Source organism: Xyrauchen texanus, chromosome 3, assembly GCF_025860055.1.
Source record: "Xyrauchen texanus isolate HMW12.3.18 chromosome 3, RBS_HiC_50CHRs, whole genome shotgun sequence".
NCBI classification, from domain to species: domain Eukaryota; kingdom Metazoa; phylum Chordata; class Actinopteri; order Cypriniformes; family Catostomidae; genus Xyrauchen; species Xyrauchen texanus.
In genome coordinates this window covers 10,882,040-10,903,714 of record NC_068278.1, presented here as the reverse complement: position 1 = coordinate 10,903,714, position 21,675 = coordinate 10,882,040, and the positions used below count along the sequence as shown (strand labels likewise).

The 21,675-nt window shown below is 37.3% G+C and overlaps 1 protein-coding gene across 1 annotated transcript in view; it reads left to right on the top strand.

The window, feature by feature from the left end:
* The window catches only part of LOC127625308 (microtubule-associated serine/threonine-protein kinase 4-like), a 171,067-nt gene that overhangs the window by 28,769 nt on the left and 120,623 nt on the right, over nt 1-21,675 (top strand). Inside the window, exon 3 of the mRNA XM_052100522.1 lies at nt 9,291-9,418. Coding sequence (XP_051956482.1) covers nt 9,291-9,418 — 128 coding nt within the window. The remainder of the gene's footprint in view (nt 1-9,290; nt 9,419-21,675) is intronic.

The following is a 21,675-nucleotide window of genomic DNA, read 5'->3' as shown; positions in this document are numbered from 1 at the left end:
TGGCCTCACAACCCCTGCTGTTTTGTTTATCCAGACATTGTTCAGATTAATCATGCTTAACTCTATAGCAACGCCTTTGATAAGCAAGGTGTTGGAACACACATGCATAGTTGGCAGCAAGCATCATTATTGCCATTGCTGATATTTAGGTTTAGAAGTTTTGAAAAATCCCTAACCCCAATGATTTAACTTTGTTGCACAAATGGAGTTATGTGGAAGACATGAATGGTTCCTCCTATTGTGTGGCTTGTTGAGAAGAGGTGTGTTTTTTTTTTTACTTTTCCAAACAATCCAAACTTATGGTTTTGCAAAATAAAACCGGTGAAATATCCAGAATACTTGCACAAGAGGGACCAGAGCCATATCTAGGGACCAGAATATCATATATAAAATAACAATAACAAAATATTTTTTTAGTTATAATCATCTGACAGCTGTACATGTCTCAGATTAAGAGAGTGTCCTGATGTTCAAGATCAAAAGTTAAAGGATTAAAGTTGAAGAAATCCAAAATAAAGTTCAAGAATTGGTTATAACTGAAATATTTATCAGTATTTATCAGAAATAGCCTATTTTATAACCAAATATTGAACTGCTTTTAATATTACCAATGCACCTAAATACCGTAATACCGTGGTCATTTTTGTTGCGGTTATCATACCGTTACATCCCTATTAGGCAGCAAAGATGGTGACAGGTCCACCTGCACTTGACCCACGTGTGCACAGTTTGATTGGCATCAAACACAGCCCCTTGATGATGGCATTTCCTGCTTTCTTCACAGCCATTGGATACAATTATTTTATTGACATTTTAGATTTGTTTCCAGTGAGATATCTGTTATAAACATTACTGTTGCTACTCTAGAAACAACATTCTTTAAAAATAATAATGCATTTTTTGCAATTATTTAGTAAAAAAACAAAATCATTAAGCGTAAGATAACGTTCTTTATTAGAATATTAGTTTTTTGTTTTCAGGTTGGCACAGTGTAACCCCCCATCCAATTTGGATGGGAGGGGGCCCAATTTGGAAAATGTTGTCCCCCTGTCCATAATTCCTGATGGCGGTCCTGCAATGTGCTATAAAACACCCTGAACACCTTTGCAAACGTATAGCAATGCACTAAAAACATCCTGAAGGCTGTGTTCTATTCATGCTTAAACTATTATATGGAGAAATAACACATTTTATGGAGCTATAAAGCACAATAAACACAATTCTAACTGGAGAGGAAATCAATGGCGATTAAATTCGGTCAAACGAATGCAAACAGTTATGGGAAATGACACAGAAAGCTGAACTCTGCAGCATCCAAAACCCATCCGTCCGTCCGTCCATCAGTCTGTCCACAGGAACTTAATTTTGAGGGCACTTTTGTCCCTTTTATCTCATGTGCTCCCCATCTGTTGCGAGAAGGCTTGTGTAATCTAAGACCTTTCAGTTTCTGTATCACATTGGGTATTAATGTAGTCATGATAATCAATTCTTAAATTCTGTAATCAATACATCAAATAAAGTGCCCTAAAAACACCTAGAACACCTTAGCCTGCCTAGAGCAATGCGCTTAATATATCCTAAACACCTTGGCAAACATATAGCAATATGCTGATTTACCTAATCCTGCTCAATCCACTCCGAGCAGGATTTGAACCGGCATCACTGGCATGGGAGGCAGGCACACTAATGAGGATGTTAAAGGCTACAGTCTTTAGCGTCAGTTGCTAGTGCACCTCTGGAGGCCAGTGGAGTGAGGTTTACATATACCAGCTGGCTTCCGTTACACTAAAAAACGCCCAGAACATATTAGCAACCAAATAGCAATGCTTTAACAAAAATCCAGAACACTACAGCAACAGTATAGCAATGTGCTAAAACCACCCAGAACACCTTTGTAACATCATACAAACACCGCAGCATTATAGCATTGAGTTTTGTTTGGGCAAATACCCCTTAAACTTTCTTCAGAAAATGTACTGTACATATGTAGTTGCAAATTGTAGTTTACCAAGAAGCCCATGAGCTTCATGCAAGTACCTTATTTGGCCTATAAGCAGTTATTCGAAAATAACACCCCAAACGTTTGCCTTTTTAAATCTACAAAGCAATTTTTAAAACAATGAGTCACAGATGTACACAGCACCCAATTTACCATTTAAACACCGTTCCCAAATTAGAAATCACAACAGCGTAAATGCTATCTTTTTTTTTAATGTGTTTAACTGTCTATAATTTGAGTCTAATAGATTTAATTTCATCTGACAACTTCTCAACCAACAAATTACATTTTGTATGGCAGCTCAATGTTGCAAAGGTATATTAGATTATCAATGTGCTCACATTTAAAGCAGTGGGGGGCTGGAAAATGATCAGTCAAGGTTAGAGACATTCAACAGTACATTTTAATGTGCTGTGAAACAGTGTGAAGGACTTGAATATGAGCTGAATATTGCTGTTAAGACTCGTGTTAAGTGCTGAGAATCATGACCTTCCAGAGGATATATCAGTTGCATTGGAAACTTTAGATTCAGTCTTATAGAAGTCTGCCAGTTGTTAGTCTAAACGTACAGCAAAAAAAGGTAGCTGGTATTGGCAACATACTGTGGCCCCAAAAGTATTTGGAACCTTAAGCCACACTTGATGAATGTAATTTCATATCTTCTGTTGTTGACGCCCGGGGCTGTGTGTACAAAGAATCTCTTGTATTTTGAAGCAGATTCATCACTTGGTAATATGACTAACGCTAATACTGATATAGCTAATATTAGCCCAGTGTATGTTTGGCTGGTAAATAATATCTTTGTACTTGTTTAAACATTTACAAAGGTGTTAATATTCTGCCTATATCATGTTAATAATTTTGCATATTGTTGGGCATATGATATTTTATACATACATTTCAAAGCCGGATTGGAGGGGCATTTATGTATACTTTTATATGACAAACAAATTTGATTCAGTTTTTAAATTTGACTCCTGACACAAAACCCATTGATATCCACTGCATTAGTTAACAAAATATCAAACGAAATGGTATCTGCAAATAAATGATTCTAGATCTTTTCCCAGAACTTAACTTTTCTGAACCATTTTGCAATTAATGTATGTTTTTGTATCCTAGCAGAGTAATCATATGTGTAGTTAAACACATGTTCCACTAACATTTGACAACACGTTGTGGAACGCTCTCGCTCTGAGAGAGGGAAAACACAGGAAACTTCCTCAGGTAACAGGTTTTTTAATATTATTTGACACACTATACATTAATGTCTTTCTTGGGAACACAATTATTAATTTCAGAAAATTATGTCAAGCCTTTAGCTAATTATCCAGTTAGCTTCTGATAGGAGGTGTTCTGAATTGGAGGTGTACCTGTTGATGTATTTTAAGGCCTACCTCCAAACTCAGTGCCTCTTTACTTGACATCATGGGAAAATCAAAAGAAATCAGCCAAGACCTCAGATAAAAAAAATGTTGACCTCCACAAGCCTGTTTCATTCAAGGTACCACGTTCATCTTTACAAACAATAGTACCCAAGTTTAAACACCATAGTACCACGCAGCCATCATACAGCTCAGAGAGAGACACTTTTTGTCTCCTAGAGATGAACGTAGTTTGGTTCGAAATGTGAAAATCAATCCCAGAACAACAACAAAGGACCTTGTGAAGATGCTGGAGGAAACAGGTTGACAAGTATCTATATCCACAGTAAAATGAGTCCTTTATCGGCATAATCTGAAAGGCTGCTCAGCCAGGAAGAAGCCACTGCTCCAAAACTGCCATAAAAAGCCAGACTACAGTTTGCAAGTGCACATGGATACAAAGATCTTACTTTTTAGAGAAATGTCCTCTGGTCTAATGAAACAAAAATGTAACTGTTTGGCCATAATGAGTTATGTTTGGAGGAAAATGGGTGAAGCTTGCAAGCTGAAGAACACCAACCATGAAGCATGGGGGTGGCAGCATCATGTTGTGGGGGTGCTTTGCTGCAGGAGGGACTGGTGCACTTCACAAAATAGATGGCACCATGAGGAAGGAAAATTATTGCAAATGGGTCTTCCAAATGGAGAATGACCCCAAGAATGCCTCAAGTTGTGGCAAAATGGCTTAAGGACAACAAAGTCAAGATATTGGAGACCATCACAAAGCCCGGACCTCAATCTAATAGAAAATGTGTGGGCAGAACTGAAAAAGTGAGCAAGGAGGCCTACAAACCTGACTCCGTTACACAGTTCTGTCAGGAGGAATGGGACAAAATTCCAGCAACTCATTGTGAGAAGCTTGTGGAAGGCTACCCAAAACTTTTGACCAAACTTAAACAATTTTAAGGCAATGATACCAAATACAAACAAAGTGTATGTAAACTTCTGACCCACTAGGAATGTGATGAAAGAAATAAAAACTGAAATAAATCATTCTCTCTACTAATATTTTGACATTTCACATTGTTAAAATATAGTAGTGATCCTAACTGACCTAAGACAGGGAATGTTTTCTACAATTAAATGTCAGGAATTGTAATAAACGGAGTTTAAATGCATTTGGCTAAGGTGTATATAAACTTCTGAGTTTAACTGTATCTGCATACAGTTTTATTGTTTGAAACCTTACAAGCTTTTTTTGTGAAAAGTTTGCTTAAAATGTGCTTGTTATCTTTCTTAAACTTAAATGCTACTTGGTTTGTTTTCTAATTAAGTGATATTCAGACATTAAAGGAATATTCTTGGTTCAATATAAATAAAGCTCAGTCAACAGCATTTGTGGCATAATGTTGATTACCACAAAAATGTAATTTGACTCGTCCCTCATTTTCTGGATTTTTGGAAATTCAGAACTGTTAAAATATTCACTGTTTCAAAAGTATAGACACAAGACATAAACAGTGCGCATTTTACCATGATATTAGTGTGATAAAATCACTTACTAATTTTTATGTGTAAAGTTATATCCAATTTTACAATTTAGTTGCCATGACGATGAAGTGCTGTACTCTAAAACAATAAAATGAAGATTTACAACTTAACAGATCAAATAATACAGAAGTTTTAACAAAATAATTAATGTAAGTGATTTTATAAACTTCTCTGCCTTTTCAACCCCCTAAAATTGGCCCCGTTCACTTCCATTGTATGTGCCTCACTGCGACCTAGATGTTTGCTTTTTAAAGAAAAGGAGGGATGTTGAAATAATATTTTGTGGTAATCAACATTATACCACAAATGCTGTCGACTGAGCTGAACTTTCCTCTATTTATTTCCTCTATATTAGAGGAAATATTCCTCTAAGTGTTGCTTAAGTGTCCATATATATTTTTGGGCCACTGTACAGGAACAATGTGTATTTACCACTAAATATATCTATAGATTGCTGGTGGGCAGTATGACCTTTGCCCCCCATTATTCACTTACTGTGTCTGTCATGTTGGACGTATTTGTTTGTCTATTTTTATAGTGCAATTTATATTATAGAGTGGTACTCACATAATCCTCTCAGTTCTATACTGATTAAGTTATCAGTTAGTTCATTACCTTTCTAACAACATGAGTGGTTCATTATAAAAAGAACACAAAATTACCAACCTCAAATGTCTGGAGGGATCCACTGAAACTCCTATTGTAGCTTGTACTTGTGTGATTTAATGTTATCAGGGTTTCTGCTGGGCATTGAAAAGCATTAAAAGGCATTAAATGGCGACCTTCGAGCAGTGTTTGGTTTGAATGTGACGCTGCAGGCAGAGGTGCTCTGGTGTCTGAACATACGCATCCAATGAAAGTGTTTCTGAGTTGTTCCAGGGAATGTTTCCTGATTCACAAATAGCCAAATTGTTCACCTGTGGAAAGGACAAAAGTTTCAGAGTTTTTCCTTCACTGTCCAGACTGATAGAATTTGGGGTTATAGTTGAAGGGGGTCACGTGTATTCGATGTCGGTACAATTTACACAAACAGAAACTTAATGGCTTTTTTCCAGTCATGGCCTGATTTCTCAGTATGCCTAGTATTCAATATCTAGTTGATTGGTACTTTGTTCAATTTAAATGTGAAATATCTGCATATAAATTGACATTTTAAGCTGTCTACTGAGCTGCTTCTAATTCAGTTCAGAGTGATACAGTTTATTTAAATTATGTAGATTGTCTCAAATATCCAAGATTATTATCATTGCATCATTGTCAAATTTAATGGTTACAATCGTGACATGGGTATTTTAAAAATGTATAATTTGTGTAACAAACATACATACATACATACATGCATATATACACTCGCCTAAAGGATTATTAGGAACACCTGTTCAATTTCTCATTAATGCAATTATCTAATCAACCAATCACATGGCAGTTGCGTCAATGCATTTAGGGGTGTGGTCCTGGTCAAGACAATCTCCTGAACTCCAAACTGAATGTCAGAATGGGAAAGAAAGGTGATTTAAGCAATTTTGAGCGTGGCATGGTTGTTGGTGCCAGACGGGCCGGTCTGAGTATTTCAAAATCTGCTCAGTTACTGGGATTTTCACGCACAACCAGTTCTAGGGTTTACAAAGAATGGTGTGAAAAGGAAAAACATCCAGTATGCGGCAGTCCTGTGGGCTGAAAATGCCTTGTTGATGCTAGAGGTCAGAGGAGAATGGGCCGACTGATTCAAGCTGATAGAAGAGCAACTTTGCCTGAAATAACCACTCGTTACAACCGAGGTATGCAGCAATGCATTTGTGAAGCCACAACACGCACAACCTTGAGGCGGATGGGCTACAACAGCAGAAGACCCCACCGGGTACCACTCATCTCCACTACAAATGGGAAAAAGAGGCTACAATTTGCAAGAGCTCACCAAAATTGGACAGTTGAAGACTGGAAAAATGTTGCCTGGTCTGATAAGTCTCGATTTCTGTTGAGACATTCAGATGGTAGAGTCAGAATTTGGCGTAAACAGAATGAGAACATGGATCCATCATGCCTTGTTACCAGTGTGCAGGCTGGTGGTGGTGGTGTAATGGTGTGGGGGATGTTTTCTAGGCACAATTTAGGTCCCTTAGTGCCAATTGGGCATCGTTTAAATGCCACGGCCTACCTGAGCATTGTTTCTGACCATGTCCATCCCTTTATGGCCACCATGTACCCATCCTCTGATGGCTACTTCCAGCAGGATAATGCACCATGTCACAAAGGTCGAATCATTTCAAATTGGTTTCTTGAACATGACAATGAGTTCACTGTACTAAAATGGCCCCCCACAGTCACCAGATCTCAACCCAATAGAGCATCTTTGGGATGTGGTGGAATGGGAGCTTCGTGCCCTGGATGTGCATCCCACAAATCTCCATCAACTGCAAGATGCTATCCTATCAATATGGGCTAACATTTCTAAAGAATGCTTTCAGCACCTTGTTGAATCAATGCCACGTAGAATTAAGGCAGTTCTGAAGGTGAAAGGGGGTCAAACACAGTATTAGTATGGTGTTCCTAATAATCCTTTAGGTGAGTGTATATATACAGTGCATTCGGAAAGTATTCACAGCGCTTCACTTTTTTTCACATTATTTTCCTCAAAATCCTACAAACAATACCGCATAATGACAATGTGAAAGAAGTTTGTTTGAAATCTTTGCAAATGTATTAAAATTAAAAAACAAAAAATCACATGAACCGAAGTATTCACAGCCTTTGCTCAATAATTTGTTGAAGCACCTTTGCCACCAATTACAGCCTTTTAAAGGCTTTAGTGTATGATGCTACAAGCTTGGCACACCTATTTTTGGGCAGTTTCTCCCATTCTTCTTTGCAGGACCTCTCAAGCTCTATCAGGTTGGATGGGGAGTGTCGGTGCACTACCATTTTCAGATCTCTCCAGAGATGTTCAATCAGGTTCAAGTCTGGGCTCTGGTTGGGCCACTCAAGGACATTCACAGAGTTGTCCTGTAGCCACTCCTTTGTTATCTTGGCTGTGTGCTTAGGGTCATTGTCCTGTTGGAAGATGAATCTTCATCCCAGTCTGAGGTCCAGAGCACTCTGGAGCAGGTGTTCATCAAGGATGTCTCTGTATATTGCTGCATTCATCTTTCCCTCGATCCTGACTAGTCTCCCAGTTCCTGCCGCTGAAAAACATCCCCACAGCATGATGCTGCCACCACCATGCTTCACTGTAGGGATGGTAATGGCCAGGTGATGAGCGGTGCCTGGTTTCCTCCAGACATGACACTTTCCATTCAGGCCAAAGAGTTCAATATTTGTTTCATCAGACCAGAGACTTTTGTTTCTCATGGTCTGAGAGTCCTTCAGGTGCCTTTTGGCAAACTCCAGACGGCCTTTTACTGAGGAGTAGCTTCCGTCTGGCCACTCTACCATACAGGCCTGAGTGCTGCAGAGATGGTTGTTCTTCTGGAAGGTTCTCCTCTCTCCACAGAGAAATGCTGGAGCTCTGTCAGTGTGACCATCTGGTTCTTGGTCACCTCCCTGACTGAGGCCCTTCTCCCCCGATCGCTCAGTTTGGCCGGGCGGCCAGCTCTTGGAAGAGTCCTGGTGGTTCCAAACGTCTTCCGTTTACGGATGATGGAGGCCACTGTGCTCATTGGGACCTTCAATGCTGCAGACATTTTTCTGTACCCTTCCCCAGATCTGTGCCTCGATACAATCCTGTCTCAGAGGTCTACAGACAATTCCTTGGACTTCATGGCTTGGTTTGTGCTCTGACATGCACTGTTAACTGTGGGACCTTATATAGATAGGTGTGTGCCTTTCCAAATCATCCGTGGGTAGTCATGGGTCGTGTATGGCATTAAAAATGTTACAAATGTCATTAGATTATGACCTTGGTTTGATGTGGATGGGTCTTATTTCTGCAAAAATCACCAGATTACTCTAAATTTTCCATCTTAATGCGTTGCTACTTGCCAAATAAATAAATTAAGGCTAATGAAATATTGATGTGATTTGAAATCATTGTATTATGTGAGAAGAGAGCAGGAAGTGACATGGTTGAAGATTGTTAAAGGCAACATTATAATATGTGGTTTAGCAATCGTTAAACAAAAATATTTGACTAGAATGCAGTGATTGTTCAAGTATAAATTACTTATCTACATTAGGGTGTTCTGTGTTATATTTGATGTAGTTCATGTTTATTACAGTATTTTAATTTCACATGTGTTACTCTGAAGGTGTTTTGTGTTTGTGTGAGTGGCACTTTCTCTACATGTTTATTGATCATTGCTGTTGGAAAGGCCACTATTGATGAACTTAATGTTATCAGGTTTTTTTGTAGTGTACTTTAAAGACACCTTTCTTTTATCCAGGAAAGTACCTGCTGCCGTACACATCAGCCCAGCAGGCATGGCCGGCCTTTGGCTCTGAGACCACAAACCTGGTGCGAATGCGCTCACAGACCCTCGGCAAGTCTGCGCCCTCCCTCACGGCTAGCCTGGTCAGTATATCACACATTTCATCTTATTCCTAATGGAATTGCTCTGAGACACAGGCATATGTAGCTTGTCTTTGCCATACTGGTTTGCCAAGATTAAGATGCTCTTTGCTGGACTGCGGCTGGTAATATTAATAATTTGAATACTCCTACACTGTCATTTAGAGGTCAGTAGCCTTTTGTTTATGTGCCAGTCATGAACACGATTTGCCACTTGCTACTGCTAGTTAGGAGTAGGTGGTAGGCTAGAAGGTGGAGGTTTTATACTAGAAAGCATTTTAATGGGAAAAATGAATGAGGGCAAGATGATGTCATCAATATTTTTGGTTTAGTTTAGTGAAAGACTGTCAATTTTATGTGTATACCTACAAAAATAAAACCGTGTCTACTTTTAGGAGTACACTAGCATATAGAGGAGCCGAAAGTTAAGAGACTAAAAGCCACAAAACCCCAAATTTATGAAATGAATATAGGATCAAAATGATTAACACATGCCACAGTTTGTACAAGAATAGACACATTTGTGAATTAAAATGTTTTCTTTTGTATTAATGTATTACAATTTGTGCATGGAACCATAGGAAGGTGTTTCAAATCAAACACAAAATGAACTTGTGAAGTGTTGAATGCGAATTTGTGGATCAACTGACACGCATGCGTTCATTAATGTCTATTTGAGTCAACTCTCTTTCAATTATTTGAATTTTGAGACTTCCTTTCTGTTGGTTTTGCTTTACGTGATCCATACACGTGTCTAAATATCCACTGTGCCACCACTAGATGGCAGTCTCCTTATAGGCTACAAAATAAGGAGATCTGGTGCTACTGAAATTGCTTATATCGCTTCTTTTGCTTCACTGGAGATGGCATAATATGAATTATGATAAAGTCTCATTAATATATTACCAGAGTAAACTTATTATTATTATTATTATTCATGAACTGCATTATTCACAAATAACTAATCAAGTGTGTTAATAATTTTGATACTATATTCTTTCCATACAATTTTGTTGTCATGGGATCTGTAACTGGAATCATTTAGTAGATTCACTACTCAAACACTAGGAGGCAGTGCTGTATTATAGGCAGAGAATACAAATTGTGCTCTTGTCATAAAGCAAACACAGAAGAGACAAACAGGTATTTTGTGGTGAATTTACAGTACTTTGCAAAGGTTTTAGGTGCATAAGATGTTTCATAAAAGCATTTGTATTAAGATGGTTATTTCAGCTTTAGTGTGTACATTTTAGACTCCCAATCATTACTTTTGCAAATAGAAAAGACTAGAATAGATGAACAGGGCGCTTTGCAACAGATGTCATGATCCCCACAGAGCCCCCCCACTGAACATTGAGTCAGTCTGAGATTACATAAAGAGACAGACACAATTGAGACAGCCGAAATAGATTGAAGAACTGTGGTGAATTCTCCAAGAAGTTTGGAACGTCCTATCTGCCAACAACCAAGAAAAGCTGTCTAGGTGAACCTAGGAGAATGGGGGCTGTTTTAAAGGCAAAGGTGGTCACACCAAATATTGATTAAGCTTTTTATGTTTACTGGTCTTTGTATGTAAATTGATAAATGAAAACTATTTATGGCATTATTTTTGAAGACATCCTCACTATGCATCATTTTTCAAGTGCCTAGATCTTTTGCACAATACTGTATGTCAAATTATACAGATTGTGTGTTTAAATTACCTGATATTAGGGTAATTCAATATAGATTAATAAAACAGTATAGAGACCTGGGACAAAGACTGATGGACAGATGAAACAGACATTAACTTAATAAGGAAAGTGAATAGGGAAAATAATAACATTTTAAGATCTGAAGCATACCACCTGATGTGAGGAACATAATGGTGGTCGTAATTTGGATGACTGCCACAGATGCTGGATTACTCCAAAAAACAAAAAAATGTATCTTTGAAGTCCAACCAAATGCTTTAAAACGCACAAGATGATACTTTGCGACCCCCAATATATTATTGAAGACACTTTGTGACCCCCTTTCAGAAAATTCCCATTCTTACCTGCTCATCTGATATGCTTGTCTGCTTTGCTCACCCTGAAAAAAACAACAACAACTGATCATATATATGGATGCCTTTAGCATATATAACCTTTGTGATATATTTAATGTTTTCTAAATTTATACGAAAGTTTTGTGTGGGTAACAGAAATTGCGCACATTGTCAGCCATTGACTGTGTCTTGTTAGACACAATACTTTATTCCTGCAGGGGGCGCTTGACGCTCTGAAAACCTAATCATCCATGCATCCACATTTAAATCTCTGAACATTTTAAGTCCTTTTGGAGACATTTTACATGGGACAGTTGTTTAATAAAAACTGATAATTGCAAGGATTTATTCCTGTGAATGGAAAACCGCCTCAGCATTGTCTATAAAAGTATTTTTAAAAATCCTCATCCAGTTATAATAACATTTTACATTTATCCAAAATGACATACAAAAGAGATATTAATAAACTACTGTGATTGGCCCATCCTGGTCAGTGCTGAAAAAAGTAACCGGTACCACGTGACACCACCATCAATGCTAAAGGAGGATAGCATGGCACTAGTAGGGCTATACAAACTTATGCAATGGAGGAGGGAGTATCAAAGATACTTAAACAAGGACAGATGCATGACATCTCCGCACCCCCAATTCTACATCAATGATTGAATTAATCAAAGTTTTTTTTTATTTTTTATTCATTGCTTATAAATGAAAGACATTCTCAGCTAATGCTGTAAATACAGGGACCCTTCTAATTTACACATTATGAAAATATAAAATTTTCTGTATATACAATATACCCATAACAGGGCCCAAACTATGTATTTCAACCAAAAACTAAATTAAAATTTAAAGTTTAAAAACATAGATCTTGGGATCTATGGGAAAGAAACGATATTGGGATCATTCAAATTAAAACTGCGATTTAATCTGAACATCAATTATTTTACCCAGACCTATTAATTATATTTGTAAAACCATCTTTTGGAATTTTTGTATATATTTCTTTTACGATTTCAATTTACTGTATTTAAAATATGATTGAGGCAAACCAATTAACACCTCAAATCATCACATAATTTATCAAGTACACTGCTAATATTTATTGATGTTTGTGCTGATGAACTCTGGGACATTTTTGGGCTGCCGCCTGCAATTTTTCATGCTCAAATTTAAAAGCTCACCATCTACACTGTGGACTAATTGCCAAAAACATTTCAGAAAATACCCCAAATGAAAAAAAAAACTCCAATTATTCATAAAAATATTGTAAATTTTTACAATCTTATGATGAATAGAAAAAAAACAATTGTTGTTCTAAATTTGTAATTTTGGTTCTCCCTCCAAAAAGTCTTATTTTATTCCACTAGATATCAGCAAGAACTTGATCTATCACCTACCATCACAAAAAAACGATCTGAAATGTAGGTGGCTCGCAAGGGCGTTTTAGCCTTCACACTATGCTCGTCCATAGACATAATTTTCAGTTCATGCACCATCCCTATTGTTTCATTGAATATCTTGGCCTCTGAGTGGACTAGAAGCTCAATCTAGGTGTCATTAGAAAGCCAAGATCCTCCCCTTTGCGATTATATCTTATTATCAATAGTCTAAAACTATTTTTCTAATGATTTGTTTAGCATGCTTTTCCTGCTGGACCACATATTTTGATCGGGACATCTAAGATATAACATTGGATTATTCAGACAACAAGTTCATAGACTAGTAATAATTGCTAAATTTCTAGAAAACGGACTCAATTTTACAGTAGCAGTGATCGGCGCATACGAGTCGTTTGTATTTGATGTCTTACAGAAATCATAATTCACTTTGCGATTCTTTTGAAAATCTTTCTGTGGTTTTAGGGCAACAAAATTTCATTTGATATATGATAAATCTATTTAAGTGCTATTCAAATTAATATTTTATTTTCTACCACATTACCTCTAGGTGCTGCTTATTTGTGACGTGGATGTTCTCAGGCCTTATTTTGTTATTTGATGGACCATAAATGCAGAAGTGATGTTATCTATGAAAAGTTCAGATTCTAAGCTTTCAAACTATACCACATATGCCCAACTTGTGTATCTGGGGACACAAGCGTAATTCTTTTTGTGACCCGCCGGCAAGATCCGCTCAAAAACAAAGTAGTGACGTTATTTACAAATTCACCCCTATCGTCAGTTGGTTGTGATATTGTGATAAAAGAAATCAAACTAACATGATTTCTATCTTTAAAAATCGTGAGTTTGATATTTTATCGAATGTATTAAAACATGAACATGTACTGGGAAATGATTATCAGTTAGGAGCATTTTGGTATTTAACTTGTCCAAGTTTAAGCTTCAGCAGGGTCTCTTTCTTTCTCTCTACTCTCTCTCTATGTTTGCTATCCGTCTTAGCCGCTGAGTCGATGTTTGGCTTTATCAGGCCGATTACATGACTCTGCTTCTAAATAAGCCTTCCTGAAAATCAGTGATGGCTGAGCCTTCCCGCTTTGCTGAGACTTCCATTGAATTGCTAATGCCCTTTCCCCCCTCGTCATTCCCGCAGTATCTTTTTGGATGTTCCCCCTCCCGTAAAATACAAAGGGAAACAGGATGTCTTGAGAATATTAATGCTGTTTTGTGAAAATGCGTGCCTGTGGAGGAGACTTGATGGTTCACCTATGACCTTGAAAAGATATTCCTCACACACAGAGGGAACTTATCTATTTTCCCTTTGTATACCTCATGTGGCGGGAATATGTTTTTTTTTTTTTTGCTTTGGTCTGTTTGGATATTCAGAAACGTTGTGTTGTCAAAGACAGTTGGGATTAAAGAGAAATGTGGTTTTATTGTCCTTTTTCTAATGATCACTGTGGATATCTCGCTGTTACTTGTTACAGTGCATTTTGTGTTAGTTAACTATGCTTCCTGTGTTTATTAAATCTTGTTCATAGAAACTGTATTTTCGCAGACATTATAAGACTGGATTGTACTTTGGGAAAATATGACTTACTGGTTCCTCTTCTACACAAAGTACTGTACAACCTGATAATGATCTTCTACAGAAGGACTTTTAATTAAGTTGTTTTGATTGTCATGTTAATTATTTGTGATAATTAACAAAAGTCTTCTGAAGCTATGTGATCTCTTTGAGCTTTGAGTTTTTTTCTTTCTTTCTTTTTTCTGTTTTGTCTGTTTGGTTTTAGTTTTTTGTTCTGTATTGTTTGACCGTAGCCTTGGAATTTGCAAACATAAAAATATTACATACATTTGCGAATACAATTGAAGAAATACACGGGCGTATTTGTATCCCAATAATTATTTATACCAATAGTGTCTAATAATAAGTGGGTTACCGAGATAAAGTGATGTTTTATTTAGCTGGTATGATCTCAACATAGCGATCTCAATCATGTGATCTTAACATGTCGGCCAACATGAGGGTTTTCTAGAATAAAACGTGTTTTTCTAGGCCACTGATATGACTGCAAAACTTTATTTTTTGAGTGTGCATCAATTTAAACATTAATCAAAAGTACTACAGGTGAAACTCGAAAAATTAGAATATCGTGCAAAAGTTCATTAATTTCAGTACTTCAACTTAAAAGGTGAAACTAATATATTATATAGACTCATTACAAGCAAAGTAAGATATTTCAAGCCTTTATTTGATATAATTTTGATGATTATGGCTTACAGCTTATGAAAACCCCAAATTCAGAATCTCAGAAAATTAGAATATTACATGAAATCAATAAAAAAAAAGGATTTTAAATACAGAAATGTCGGCCCTCTGAAAAGTATAATCATGCATATGTACTCAGTACTTGGTTTGGGCCCCTTTTGCATTAATTACTGCCTCAATGCGGCGTGGCATGGATAAAGGCTTGAAATATCTTACTTTGCTTGTAATGAGTCTATATTATAATATAATATATTAGTTTCATCTTTTAAGTTGAATTACTGAAATTAATGAACTTTTGCACGATATTCTAATTTTTCAAGTTTCACCTGTAATCATTTCTTTGAGTCAAACATCTTTACAGATGAAAAGGTTGCTTGCTTTAGTGTTAACCTCAAGCACCTTTAATTTGTAATTCACTGATGAGCTCTTGCCCTAGCTCTCAAATCTCATTAATGATATAAATAAAGAGGATTTCCCGATAGATAAGTGGGTTAAATGATGACACAATATATATTTTTGGGTAGGGCTGGGTAAAACTGCATCACCATCTTCATTTGAACGATCTTGATTCTTAAATCCCAAGATCAATCTTTTACTCTGTGCACAACCGTCTTCTACAATGAGAGAAAATCACTCTCATTTGCAACCAACTGTTGCACTATACATGACTAAAAATGTCTATGATTAGCCACTGGCTGGTATATTTTCTGATTTCACTCACCAATGCTAATGATTGTGTAGCATAATGGGTAAGAAGTTCAGAAGAAAGATCACTGCGTGTTGAGAATAAAAGTTTGGTTTAACTTGTTACAATGTGTCCCCAAAGACAAGGTCCACGCAACCCATTTGTCATTGAATAATGTCTCTATTAATACCCTTTCTGTACTTTACAGGCAGTTAAAAAAGTGAATTATACAAATATATTCCTTTAGTGTCCGCAATCTGTGTCCAAACTTGTTGTTTTGTATTGTATTGTAACAAACTTGTTACTATTGCAACTACTGTACCAGATAAGACCACAACCGTCTTTCGTCTCATCACTTTCTTCACTAGGTAATTTGTGCTCCCATAAATCAAATCTTCACAGCAGACCTTACGCTGTCATATTTGAGGCTGAAAGAGTTTGAATCGTCACTTTACTCCATTGGCAGATACATTGGGGACAATTGCTGTTTCTGTTAGTATCCAGCAGTTATCTCACAGGGTCTAATACAAATGATGACTACAAAGGAATTTTTTTATTCATTATGACACTGCGGGACTCGAAGTGAGTCATCAGAATTTAAGTTCTTCACAGAGGAAATGATCAGTGGTTCCCACAATAGATGTTTCTGTTATATATGATTTTTTTTGTTTTTCATTTATTGATGAACCATCAAGAGATGTATGGATATTTATTATTCTACTACATTTTGTAGTGAGAGTAGTATGTTTAAACTGAAAATGCAACATACAGAAGTGTACTATGAGAATCCAGATGATGTACTTCTTCAACCAAAAAATGAGTGTAGAATGTTGGACACGTCATGCATTCAACGGTCGCGGCTTTCCTTATGTAGTGGAAGATGAGGCTGCAAAGCTGGCCTGACAAACCAATTTAAATTAATGGTAAATTTGGCAACTAGCCAAACTAGCAAAACTTCTGTGAAGACAGCATCTTACAAATGCAAGTTAAATGCTTTACTATCACCATGCTAACATGCTAAAGCTAGCAGCAACGTCACTTCCCCTAGCTGAAAAACAGCGATTGCTTCCATGTAGAAAAAAAACAAAGTGTTTCATTTGGGACGATACCTCACTTTGAAAATGTATACTCTACATGGCTGAGTGCATAGTGTATAGTGCATCATTTAGCACACAGCTTATGAGATCCTTTCTAACTCAAGCTGTTTTTTGTTGCCCTGGCTGAATTCCAGTAGGAGCTGGGCTGGAGATTTCATACTGGACTCTTGCCAAGACACAACCAGCACTTAAACATCTGTGCCACTTTAACTGTTTATCTGTTTGCAGTAGTACGAGTGCTAATTCTTCAAAAACGCATCAGACCCTGACTTCATGTGGTTTTGTCCTTTCCATGGAGTGAAGCGTTTGCGTTTTCATGCTGATTGTGGACCACTTAGCCCAAACTAATCTTAACCTGTTCCATTATAAGAAAGAGCACACAAATCTGATGTTTCATCAGTGTGGAAATGCCACGAGCTTCTGTCATGGCCTGTCATGTGTTTTGAGCATGATTAACTTTGACAGGAAATCCATACAGCTCCTCCTGGCCAGATATGGAGATAAGACCCCATAATCCTGATGTTGAGACTTTGTGGCCACAAGTCCCTCTTAATTTTTTTTGGCCAGAGATGTGCTTTACTGATAGCACTGTCTTTTGTCTTAGGCTGTACTGTAGAGATTAGAAACCAGAACCGCAAGAAGGGAAGAATGGGGTTGCTCAGATAGTACTTTATGCTGTTTGCAATGTAATTTTGTTGGGTTGCTTTTTTGTTTAAATAATATTTTGGCTATTGAACACTACAGATTGGTCTCTTCATGTGTCTTGAGTAATTGTGCACACCCAATTGGATAGCAATCCATTCCATTTACATTTGGCCACAAATGTACTCCTCGTCTACAAAAACAGAACTCCTTATCTGATTGGCATTATATTGGCCATTTAAACCACACTTCTCTCTAGATATCAACAATAGCCTTTGAAAGCCTGTATTGGGTTGACCATTAGCTGTCATGCTAAATGTTACAACCAGTTTAAAGTACGATGTAATATTACTTTCGACACAACCTTTTTAGTTTCTCAGTCCTTTCTTGTCACAATTTGCATTGGTACATATATCTGTTTCCCTTGACCTTCAAAATCATCTCAGGAGGGTTATAAGAGGTGAAAGCCTCATTTAGTAAACCCCAATTGAATTACAGACATGCTGCATGTCAGTGTGTACAGAGGCAGACAGGAGTTAAATGGAAACTGTCTCTCTGATATAGTGGGATCAGTTGGAATGTTGAACCTTTGACTCACTGGCCCGTTCTGTTCTGAAATGATTTTCTGCAGAAATATCACTGCATTAACCATCAGCTGAAATATGACATTGTGTGTCATATTTTACAACCTTCCAATTGTTAGAAGATGCTGAGAAATAATTGGAAACAAAAAAACAAAAACTACAGCTTGGCAATATAAAGCTAAAAAATATCTCCGCAAATATACTCTATATTTTGATATTTGTGTATTGGCTCTGACATTGCTTAAAATTCCCCAATCAAAATAATTTAATCAGAGTTTTGAATCGATTTATCAAAATGCACAGTTTGCACAGTTTGAACTGATTCGAGGAAATAAATGGAACTCACCAAAATGCTATTTTGCTGTTGACATTTGTCTTAACACACATATAATTATCAACGTTGTGGCATGTTGTTTTGACATAATCATATGTAATCTGATATTTACGGTTGTGGTACCATTGCATGACATCACTGTGTGCTCGGATGTGATGCTAATACTGTAAGTACACTGTGGTTCCTGTTAGGGTTGCCCCTGGTGTTTCATGTGGCAGTAAGCGTGCTGATATCAGGCCTGGTGAACTGTAATGGTGTTAGGTGTGGGTGGGTTTGGGTTTGGGTGGTTTACAAATAATTTTTTAGGTTAAAAACTGGTAATTACAAGGGTATTATGCTATAAATGTGGTTTATAAGGACATTTCTAGTGTCCCCATAATTCAAATCGCTTAAAAAAAACAAAAACATACTAAACGAAAAATGCAGAAAGTGTTTTTGTGAGGGTTAGGTTTAGGGGTAGCTTTAGGGTATAGAATCTATAGTTCGTACATTATAAAAATCATTATGTCTATGGAGAGTCCTCGTAAGGATAGCCGCTCCAACATGTGTTTGTGTGTATGAGATTGTTCTCTGCAGGCCCTTAGATAAGATCTATATGCCCCTGACAGGCTCGACCTCACGGGTCACTCTATCAGCCCTCACCACTGGCCCCTCTGTTTTCACCTCTGAAACCCCTCTTAAGACTCTGTCTGTCTCTCTCTCTATCCGTCCCCTTCCTTTGGACTAACACGTCATACACTTCAATACTCCATATGGAGGCCTCTCAAGTGGGTCACCCACCTACTGAGAACAAAGAAGATCCCAGAGTCTGTCATATTACCATGACCAATGGCCATAGCCCTATCTATACCTTACCTGCAGTAACATTAGCGTGACCCTGCACTGCCTATCATCCTCATTCCCCATCCTCATCATGCTAACCTGGGCTCAACCACCACCTAACATGCTCATAGTTGTTTAGCATGTATCGTACAGGATGCAGGCAAATTATGCGATTTAACCAAGTTGGACATGTTCATTGATCAACATCCTTTTTTTGGTCCTGGATTTACAATCATTAATACAATTAATAAACCTAGTCTTGTGTATACAGTTGGCATCCATTTAGAAAAGGCTTACTACTGCCGTGATCACCACTTGAATGGGTCATTAGAAGCTCTAAACCGCTAAGGGGAACTATAACCATAGAATTTCAACATGCCATTTCAACATGCCATAGCTGAATACCTCAAAGATGTTTCTCCCGACGTAACGACCATTAAGTTGGAAGCAGTAAGGGCAAGTTAAGAGGTTATGAGGATTCTTCTGAATGATCTGTCTTCGTATTTTATTAGTAGTTAATACTTGCTAACCAATGTTGCCCCAAAACTGGATAAAATTAATTATTTATTGGAGGGATTATTTTTGAGAATGACTAATTGCTTTCAGATGTAACCCCAATAGACTATTGGCAACAAAGTGCCATTGAGTGTCGCACCAGTGATGTGGAGCATAACGTTGATGTGCCAGTGTCTGTACAACCAGGGTTCGGTTCTGCATTTGATGTATTAATTTTCCCATTCGGTTTCTTGACGTTGTCTTAATATTTTCTTTGACTATTTATAATTAATTAAAAAAAAATACATAAAGTTAGTTTTACTATAGTAATATTGCAGTAACCATAATTTGTGGCGGATGATATTAACAATAATGTTACTACAGTAATACGGTGTTAATATAGTAACCATGTTAATTTTGTGGTTACAGTTATTTTACTACAAAATACCATGGTTATACTATGGTTATTTTATCTGGATAGGATGTCAGGACAGATCCGTGTTCCAATCAGTTTAGTGCATTATTTAGGACTATAAAACCCTTTTTAACACTTTTATCAAGACATTTTTCTAGAAACTTTTTAACAGCAACCATAACAGCTCTGAACCTGGGAGGGGCGGTAGATGACCAGCTTAATTTTACCGCCCATATCTCATCAACTGCCTGGTCTAGGATTTGAGCCCCACAACATCAGGAAAATCAGACCTTTTCTGTCTGACTATACTGCACAGCTCCTGGTCCAAGTACTGGTCATTTCAAGACTGGACTACTGTAAATCTTTGTTGGCCGACCTCCCAGTTAACACAATTAAGCCACTGCAGACTGTCCAGAATGCAGCAGCGCATCTGGTCTTCAATCAGCCAAAAAGGGTTCATGTCACGCCACTCTTGATTTCAATCCACTGGCTACCTGTTGATGCTTGCATCAAATTCAAGACTTTGACTCTGGCTTTCAGGACAGCCAATGGAACTGCACCCTCTTACTTCAATTCAATTTTCCATGTCTATGCTCCAACTCACTCTATGCAATCTATGAACGAGTGGCACCTGGTGATCCCCCTCAAAGTCTATTTCATGATCTTTCACTTTCTCTGTTCCACTGTGGTGGAAGGAGCTTTCAACATCCACACAATCTGCTGATACCATCTCAACATTCAAGAACCAGATGAAAACACTTCTGTTACACTTCCCTTAACCAATCCACACTTATTATAAATACTATTGAACTTAACTTGCACTTACTGTACACATACACATAAAAAATTAGCACCTATACTACTCCAGCCACCTTGAGAGCTTGGCAGTACTACACTGTAGATGTTGTTGAACTTTGCTATGTTCCTCATTTGTAATTCACTTTGGATAAAAATGTCTGCTAAATAACTAGATGTAAAATGTTACAGACATACGCTTTAAACACCAAGAGCTTCAGCGATTCACACCTAAACTCAACAGGGGTAGGAGGTGTTTAAATATTTAGTTTGATCTGAAAAAGGTGCAGTGGGGACTCACATGTTGCCAGGCAAGAACATAAGTACATTAGCAACATGCATTGAAAAAATATATTTACACTTATAACGAACAAGTTCAGTAGGGCTTTATTAATTTAGGCAGTTTGTCGTTTATTCAATTACTGATTGATTTTGTAACGTCGCATAATATTTGGGAGCAGTGTTTCAACGAGAAAAGACGTTCGTAGTATGTCATAATCTGACAAGATCATCATATTGTGAACGTGAAGCACAAGTTAACATGGCATTAGATTTGCTTGATAATGTGCTCTATTTCACACCATATAATGAAATGTTATCTTTTAATCGCCTCATAATAGCTCAAACTGATAACACCAAGTTGCGCTGATCATGTTGTTTTTGAACCAAATATAAGCTCCTGCCTCAAAG